At 32.9% G+C, this 9,265-nt stretch overlaps 1 protein-coding gene across 1 annotated transcript; it reads left to right on the top strand.

Moving 5' to 3' along the window:
* Window positions 1-1,341: 1,341 nt before the first annotated feature.
* On the top strand, window positions 1,342-3,324 carry LOC128982017 (V-type proton ATPase 21 kDa proteolipid subunit c''-like). Its single transcript, XM_054401058.1, has 2 exons — window positions 1,342-2,185; window positions 2,821-3,324. The coding sequence occupies exon 1, from the start codon at window positions 1,519-1,521 to the stop codon at window positions 2,155-2,157; it is 639 nt and encodes a 212-aa protein (XP_054257033.1). The 5' UTR covers window positions 1,342-1,518; the 3' UTR covers window positions 2,158-2,185; window positions 2,821-3,324.
* The last annotated feature ends 5,941 nt before the right edge of the window (window positions 3,325-9,265 follow it).

The raw sequence follows: 9,265 nt of genomic DNA, 5'->3' as shown, positions 1-9,265 counted from the left end.
CGGCCATCACCTGGCTCAGAAAATTAGTGATTATTTGAGTCGAGCTGAACATGGACTCAAGCCAGCTGAAGTAAAATCATTCACAACTCGTACCAAGTACTTTTTGTACTATATCTGATGACTTAATACTGACTTGTAATATAAAAAAAGGAGGTTAAAAAGCTAAAAAATTGTATTGTCCTTATTTTTAACCCTAGTTCCCGATAACCTGACATTTCACAAACTCGGCACCCTTCCAGTTCACATTACGCCGTGTTTGCGGGACTCTACTGTACTGAACTTTAAATTAAACACCCACCAAAAAGAGCTCCAGAACTAACACGTAACACCTTGCCCGAGGAGTATGTTTTTAGACTTCCCATCTATATGGACCAGCTGTAGCCAATTTGGTTCTAAAAAAGAATGCAGTTGTGTGAGACAGTCACAGAATGCACTACAGTCTAAAAAATTCTATTTTATACCTTTTTTTTGCTGACCTGGTTGATGGGTCATAACAGTTGCTATTACTCATCATAAGTCATTCCCTAAGTTTGACTTGGTTAAAAGGATTGTGTATTCGGTAGAATTTCGTAATTTAGATCAGCGCAAGCTGTATGTGGCTCACATCAACTACGACGATTTTAATCAAAAAAGCTGGCTACAAATTTAACATGGGGATTTAAAGGTTTTATCTATGTATCAGAAGTGAGAGTACTACTAGTACTGTTCAACGCCAGAGGCTATAGTATAGTAAATATTTTTCTGATAGTTATACCGGAAATTAATCAAAATTGTGGAAATGTGTCATTGTATTTTGTTAAAATTACTTTGGTATTGGTAAAACTTAAAGTACTGTACAGTAGTAATAATCAAAACACATTCTTCAATACAATTAAAACGAAATGTACAGAATATTTAATCATTGCCATTAAATAGTGCAGGTCAATTTAATCTATGATCGAACTGTTTTAAGTTAATTTCATTGTGATGACGAAATAATTATCTGAGAGTATGTTTTTTTATCATTAAATTTTGAATGCTGAAGTCTATCTATAATAAAAGTTCGATCTAAACTCTGGACATTACAAAGTTTTATTTTTATATTTATTTATTTTTGTTACTTTATTTAATTTACAATCTACCGTCTATATTTTACATTACACACTGTTAGTAGTTTATTTACTCAGTATTAAACTCAGACAGCTTGAAGCAGAGTTAACAGACCAAAGACAAAAGACGATGTTCTATGTTTGATTTCACTATCACAAAAAATAATACTATTTATGTTCTTCTTGTAGTATATATTATGCTATAAATCAACTTCCTCAAAGGGGTTGGCAGCATTGCAGATTTCACTCAGCCCTCAGTCACATGACAAATCGATCACCTGCTCTGGTTCAGGGTTGTCTGTCTGTAGCAAGATTCTTGATTCTTGTCAACCGACCAAGCCCTAGATTTCTTTTCAACTTACTCAGCAAACTGTAGAAGTTGGTGCAAAGTGTTTGTGTAAGTAGTGTAAAAGTTGGACACTTTTAAACCATGGCATACTCAATGAAGCAGACTCTTGGTTACATATTCTCTACCGGAATGTCCCTTCTCATCATTGGAGTCATATTGTCTTATGTACTTACTGGTAAAGGGGAAAGATTAAGTATAGGGTGGTTCCTCGAATCCACTTCACCCTATATGTGGGCTACTCTTGGAATTGGTTTAGCAGTCTCTCTATCTGTGGTCGGAGCTGCTCTTGGTATCCATACAACTGGAGTGAGTATTGTAGGGGCTGGTGTAAAGGCTCCAAGAATCAAAACCAAGAACCTCATTTCTGTCATCTTCTGTGAAGCTGTAGCTATCTATGGACTTATCACTGCAATTGTACTCTCAGGCATCTTAGAACAGTTCACCTATGAGAAAGCGATGACCGACAAAAATATCAAGGAGATGAATTGGATGGCTGGTCATGTACTCTTCGGAGCCGGAGCAAGTGTCGGGTTGGTCAACCTATTCTGCGGGATGGCAGTTGGAGTTGTTGGTTCAGGCGCTGCCCTTGCTGATGCTGCCAATGCTGTTCTCTTTGTAAAAATCCTCATCATTGAGATTTTTGGAAGTGCAATTGGTTTGTTTGGACTAATTGTGGGCATCTACATGGTTTCCAAGGTTAGAATGGGTGACAAACCATAAATCAGAAAACACTGGAGAGTTGAACAAGGTAACTTCAATGTATTAAAAATGCAGATTAACTTAGCTAACTGTCCGTTAATTGCAAAGTGGGATATGTATAAACCAACAGTTTTATTGGATAAAATAGCGCCTAACTATCATTTGGCCTGTATGTTGTTGATGTAAGAGACAAAAAGTAGCCTAAGTTAATTTGCAGAAAGTATTAACTTACAACCACCCTTGTAAGAATGATTAAACCTAGTGAAAACCTCAATGTAACTTACATTCCAGTTGGTCTATCCAAAGAATTCTTGGGTAGGCTGCTTTAAATTTAAATTGTGGCTGTGCACGGTTACCGTAGTAAACCTCTTTAAAAAGGCTTAACTTATGGATTGACTGAACAACTTTAAATTTGCAATTGTAACATCATTGGGCAAATCTGGTACGGTAGGCCTAGCCTACCTACATAAGTTAGTAGGCCCTAAGCACAAATTATGGGAATTTTAAATGCAACCCTTTAATTTAATATTTTTTACGTTAAGTTATGCTACCTAAAATCCTACTAAATAAACTAATAATGTTGATTTATTTTATGTCAGGTTTGATGTTAAGCCTATAATTAGTAGGGCTAGCCTAATATAGTGCACCTATTTTACTTTTCAATGAATTGCTATATTTATTTAGGCCCATCACATGCACTGTCAAAGCATGGAAGACTACATTAGGCCATATGAAACAAGCAGAATCATCAAGCTCATAGTCCCTTAATTCTCCTGTTAAAAATTAAAGACAAATATGATCATAACTTCTTACTGTTCATGTTGTTAATACTGTGTTATTGTTTGATACTACTTTTTAATAGTTGTGTATAGATATTTTTAATAGCCTTCTAAGTAGCCTTAAAAATTTCTGTTTGGTTTATAAGATAAGATTGTTATTTTAAATTTGTACTTATAAAATATATTCATGAATCGAATTTCATTCAAAAAGAATTCTTTTGTTAAATCAATGTTTTAACTTAGTTTAGTACAAGTCTTTCCAAACATTTTAAGTAGACTACAATATTTGATTTGATTAAAATAATTATTTTCAGTAGTCAATTGTAAAATGTAGATTAATGTAACCTGAGGGTGAAGTGGTGTTATATGTAAATACAACTTAAGAACAAAATAAACCTTTATTTCGTAATCCTCATAATTTTGAAGTTGGAGCCTAAAACTTACGGAAATACAGGGCCAGGTTACTTATAGTAGTACCGGTAGGCTATTTTAGGGCCATAGCCCTTGTGCTCTTTTCGACACAAGTCCAAGTTTAACAACTGACGCAAAGCCGGATGGAAGATGTGTAAGTGGCAAAAATACACTTTTGTTTAGGCTATTAGGATGAACTAATGTGCACCCTAGATTTAATTTCATAGTGCACCATTCTTTTTGCAAAATAATTAACAATTTAAATTCCATAGGTACCAGTATGTTTATTTTGACATTTATGAATCATATGTTAGCTCCCAGAGCTTTGTCATTGTTTAGAATTTTTTTTTTTTTTCAAAATCAGTGGACAAATTTAAAGCTTTATAAATATAACTTAGGTTACAGATGATATTTTCGACTCCAGCTTAATATTTTTTCGCCCTAGGGAGTCAAAAGTCAACTGTACCTAGTTAAGGATATCGACTGTGTGGGCTACATTTTTTAGCTTTTAAATTCATCTGCTGATTTTAAAACAGAAGCGAAGGAAATGGTCCTAGATTAAGAACGGTCCCCCGATAAATACAGATTTATACAACAATGCGGCCCTTACTTATAAAACCGCCTTTGTATGTTTATCGGAATGAGCAATCAAAGGTTTCAAACATTCCCCTTTCTAAATTCTGACACTTGTACCTCTTCAACAGCAGTTATTGTTGCCTGTTCCATCTCCTGTTCAAGTTTTAAATCAAAATGGAGGTAGGCCTCTAGTTCAATTGAGTTAGGTAGGCCTACTTGTCCAGATTGAACTGATGGAAATAGGTTACGTAAACTTTTTAAGGTAATTAAACTGATAGGACAACTTATTGTAAGTAGGGGTCTCAATCCCGGGCCTTCAATCCAATCCCGGGATTTCGGGATTCATCTCAGCCGATCCCGGGATTATATAATATTATGATTTTTTACTTTTTAGCCATTTTAAATGAGCAAGAAGTCTCCTCGTTGAGTAGGCCTACCTTAATGTTTTAAACTGGCCTTACCAGTGTTACACTGCGCAATGTTTCCGTTTTCTAAGTAAATAAATATTACCACGCCGAACTTTCGTCGCCCGTATTTCTTATTTACAGTGTATAAATGTTGATATGTCACTCTAGAATATAACAAATACATTTAAAAAAATCACGAGCAACCGCACTCGCACGTAGCCTAGATACATCACGCTAATAGATAGCTTAAAGATAGCTAAGAGAAAAAGATAAAATGGGAAGAATCACGAGTAGCAGCGTTAAAAGGTTATTTTGTTTGACAGCAATTAAACAATATAAGATACTGTAAAACGATCAACCATCTGATTATGTAGTAGCGTGTGTATGAAAAACGTAATTTTAGATTGTAAGAAATTTAATCACCACACTAATAACCAAATACGAAGATAAAGCTATAGACCCTAAATATAAGCAATCTTAATACTGTAATGAGATTATAATCGTGTGTTAATTGTTATATTTTATGGCATCAATGAAAATAATACTTAAATTTCCGATTGCAATGTTATGTTTGCTACACGAATTGCGTTGTTTACGTTTAATGTCAACAGTAAAACTCAAAATAACCTGTAGGCCTACTGTAATTAAGTTCTAACTAATGTAATAACATTTACAGAAAGTAAATCCAATTCGTCTAAAAACTGAAACATATATTTAGGCCTACATTCGTTCGCCTATTGAGTTTAATGATAATTAAATTTTCCAATCAAAAAGATCATTAGGCCTACGTATACCATTTAGTATAATCGTCCTAAAAATAAAGAGTATATGTGTTTCAAGTGTTATTGGACAATTTTTATTAGGTTTCCTCAAATCCTCAAATTCACAAAAAAATCAGTATAAACATAGGTTTTTCAATCCCGTTAATCCCGGGATTAAAAGTCACCAATCCCGGGATTTCTAGGTATCAAAAATCGGCCGGGATCCCGGGATTGACCCCTAATTGTAAGCTACATCATCTTTTATGTCAGAAACATCCTCAGTAACAAAAAAATAAGGTACTGTAGTAAATTGGAATTTTAGACACAAGCACACTCTGTGACTGGCTTATACTGTACGCTTTTTAAAAATAAAATACCCTGCCTGCAAACCTGCAGACTAGGCAAATTTAATTGGTCTGGTTGGATTTGTTCCAAAATAGGCCTGCATTCCCATAAACAAGTCATTTTTTTATTTCCTATTTAAATAACATTAAGATTTCATAAGTAGCCTACTTAGGTTTGCTGCTATGGAAAGGGAAAAAGTTTTTTTATCCGATGAAATTTTTATAGTAGCCTACAGGCCTAAGTTAGAATGAAAAAAAAAAATTGCCAAATTTAATCAAAATATATCGATTATCAAGTAAATTACAACAATTCTCTTTTTCTCCAATAGAATAATATCGGATATTTAAATGTATAGTTATTTTGAATTGTCTCTTTAACCTTAAATCGTAAATAATGCTTCAGTAAACAAAATTGTTCTTTTTCATGCTCTATACGTTGTATGCTACAAACTATCAGACAACTGTAGCTAAAATATTATTCTTTAAGCATAAAAAAAAATTGCCAGTAATATAAGGCCTACATGTTTGAACATTACATTTTCAATTTTATTTGTAGCATATTTGTCATAGCCTGCAAAAATCATGTAGCATTTTTAAGTTGTGTAGCAAAATGCTAAAAATGTTACCGCAGCTTTTTAAAGCCTGGTTGGCTGTAATGAAAATGGGACATTCCATGTTGTTAGGCTAAGAATTAAAAAAACAATCGAAAAGAAAATTAAAATCCCATAACACCCTGTTTTACAATTATAATAATCTTGCTGGTTTGCAAACTCTAAAACTTACCTAGCTCTACACTATTGATAAGTTCAGTTTCTCTCCTGATAATATCCTTCAACTCTTCCAGAGTACGTGGTTTTTCTTTGTAAACATGTGTCTTCAGGTGACTACACGAAAAAATACATTGAAAAGTCGCTAATCCATGAGATCACACGCCCAGGAAATAACACTCACATTGCTGCCATTAAGTTGACCGTGGAAGCAATAGCCTCAACTTATTGAAATCATTTGTTCTTGATGTTTATTTTCTACCTTTTAAGTTCTGGAGTGAAAAAGTCTCTTATCATGTTCACGCATTGTGCAGGATAAGTAACAGAGTTTTTTTTCTTGGAAGAAAGATGGACCATAAATCCCACATTTTCTTACAGCACACTAAACTGTGTTCCAGGTGTTTTTGTTTTCATAACTGATCCTTTAGTTCTAAATAAAAAATTGTATTCTGACTCAAAGTTTACCATGAGGATCAATACGAAAGTGGCGTCTAAAATATTGTTCAGTTTCCACTCTTGACCCACTTTGTTGACTCACCATTTTATACAAAAGCATCATATGAGATCATTCAATGATCTTTTGTCCACAGCGGCATGATGGCGACGAAATGACATTGGATGGGGAGCTAAATGACTGTAAATTTGAGTTTCTTCCTCCACCAGTCACCGAGAAATGCACGATTCAAAAGTGTTCGTTTCCCATGAACCACCCTGTATAACCCATTGAAAAGTTAAGAGGGTGTACTCTCAAATTTGCCTAACCCTGGATAAAACAGCTTCAGGTTACAAGACAAGCAATGAACACTGCTTTACGCACTCTACATTAATTTATTAACCACATAACACATTTGACATAAAACATACATCGATATTTATTAGTTTGTAAAATTAATAAGCTATTAAGTTTTCAACTTATGATGTGTAGTAAAGCAATTTGTGAAGCAAGACTCAGAAGCAATTTCAAAGCGAATACCTTCAATTGTTGTTCATCGAGTGATGAAACATTGTAAAGGAGGTAGTAGTAAGAAAATATTAGAATTGGAAAATAATATAGGTTTCAACTATATTACTTCTTATGTATCACAATAAAAAAATTGGTAACATTGTGTAAAGGTATTGCAAGCTAAAATTTTTACTGAACCAAGTCATTTTATTTAACACAAATTACCTTAAGTTTTTCAAACAAAGTTTTCATTGCAAAATATATGTTTTTGTTATTAGTTTGCATTTTAATTGACATTTCGATAGTCAAATATCATAACATGGTTAAAATATACAGTAGGCTACTGAATGTTAAATGGAAAAGAGTGGTAATACATAATACACATTAACATTACTTAATAGTAGGGGGGTCTTTTGTACTTACCCTACAAATTCAATACAGTAATACTTCATGTAGGAAATGCAATTTAAAAATATAAATTTCAAGCATTTAAGGCACATAAATTTGGTAGTTAAGTTATGAGATGATGGAGTTAATGTTTTTGTAGAAAATTAAGTCTAAAATTAAGGGAAACCTATTGCACAAGTTTATCTCTTCCAAGTTTTTTGTTAGGTGAGTACAAGAATTTTCCTCTTATAATTTTTGTCATAATATAAATAACAAACAGTGTGTAATACATCAGTTAAAAAATTGCTGTGTTTAATATGGGTGTTTGAGCTCTTAAGTAGTTATTTTCATACTCCAGACTGAAAAAAGGAATAAGCTGGGGTTATCAACAATCGGCTCCATGTTTTTCCTTTGTAAACTGTTTTTTATCCGATAAGAAATATAGATCATAGGTAGGCATTGTATTAAAATTTATTTGTTTTCGTAATTGTAACAACAAATCATTTTATATTTTAACAATAAATACCCACGTATAGCTTTTAGACCAATTCAAATGTAAAATATTTCATCACCACAGTAAAAAGATTGAAATAATTTGTAGTACAACATGTTGAGATACCATATCTAAAAGTACATTTAAGTCCACACATCTCGTTATAATGTCTAATACATTCTAACAAATTAAATTTAACTAATACAATTGTTATTTCAAATATCACAACACTTACTTCAATTTCAGATATGCCCACTAAAACTGTTATTACTAAAGTTACTTTATATAGTTTTTATTTGTACAGTGAACCATACTCACAAGACATAGGCATAGTGCTAAAAAACAAATCACATTTCATTGTATCAATACACCAGAAGCAAAATGATTTGAACCAATTTCTGTCATACGTTTCACTTGGAATGTTTATGTTGCTCATGCATGTTTGTTAGATTACTTTTCAGCAGAACAAATTCATAAAATTCTATGAAGAGCCGACTACAGCATTTGGCTATAGTTACATACAGCTTTTCAAAAATGTTGAACATTACTGCTACAATCACAACAACCCTTTACTACAAATTTGAGATTGTTATAAGTTATAAATTGTTGCACAAAATCCTGTCCACAGAGTTTTCCCTAACTTTTTTTTAAATGCATTGATGTCACAACTTGTATGTCAATATTCTATTATAAATCTAATATAAATACAAAATGAACTACCCTTACCAATCAGATAATAAATAAAAAGTTGATTGTAATTGGAACTGCAAGGACCAATTACCGGTATTTAAGTTTGATGCAGATTTTATTTAGTGGTGCTGACTACTGAGGCATTTTCATTCTACCTGCAGAGGCTATTTCTAAAAATCCAACTTCATAACTGAAACCCTCTAACTGACCCTTCTCGAACATAACCAAATTTGTGTTTAAATCTTGTGAAGTTCCATTTGCTACACTAGAATGATAAGAACACATTAGGAATCACGCATGTATCAGTAAGGTACTATCATTGCAAACTTCAGGCAACTCTCATTGAATTAATGTTTGGGAGTTTTCCAGCACCTAAAAAAGTATATTCAGCTTTAGATATTGCTCCAAGGACACATAAACAACAAAATAATACCTGCTATTTCGCTAAAATATCAAATTGTAATAGTGTAACAGTGGGAATGCAACACAAAAACTGGAAAATTAAAACTAGTCCAAGCCAAAGAGAGGCTTGTAACTATTTCCTACAATATCTTATAACAATATGAATAAA

Source organism: Macrosteles quadrilineatus, unplaced genomic scaffold, assembly GCF_028750875.1.
Source record: "Macrosteles quadrilineatus isolate MER2022 unplaced genomic scaffold, UCM_ALF_1.0 Scaffold_1__1_contigs__length_201487025, whole genome shotgun sequence".
NCBI lineage: Eukaryota > Metazoa > Arthropoda > Insecta > Hemiptera > Cicadellidae > Macrosteles > Macrosteles quadrilineatus.
Note: the sequence above shows the minus strand (reverse complement) of the source record. Positions and strands in the feature narration are given on the sequence as shown.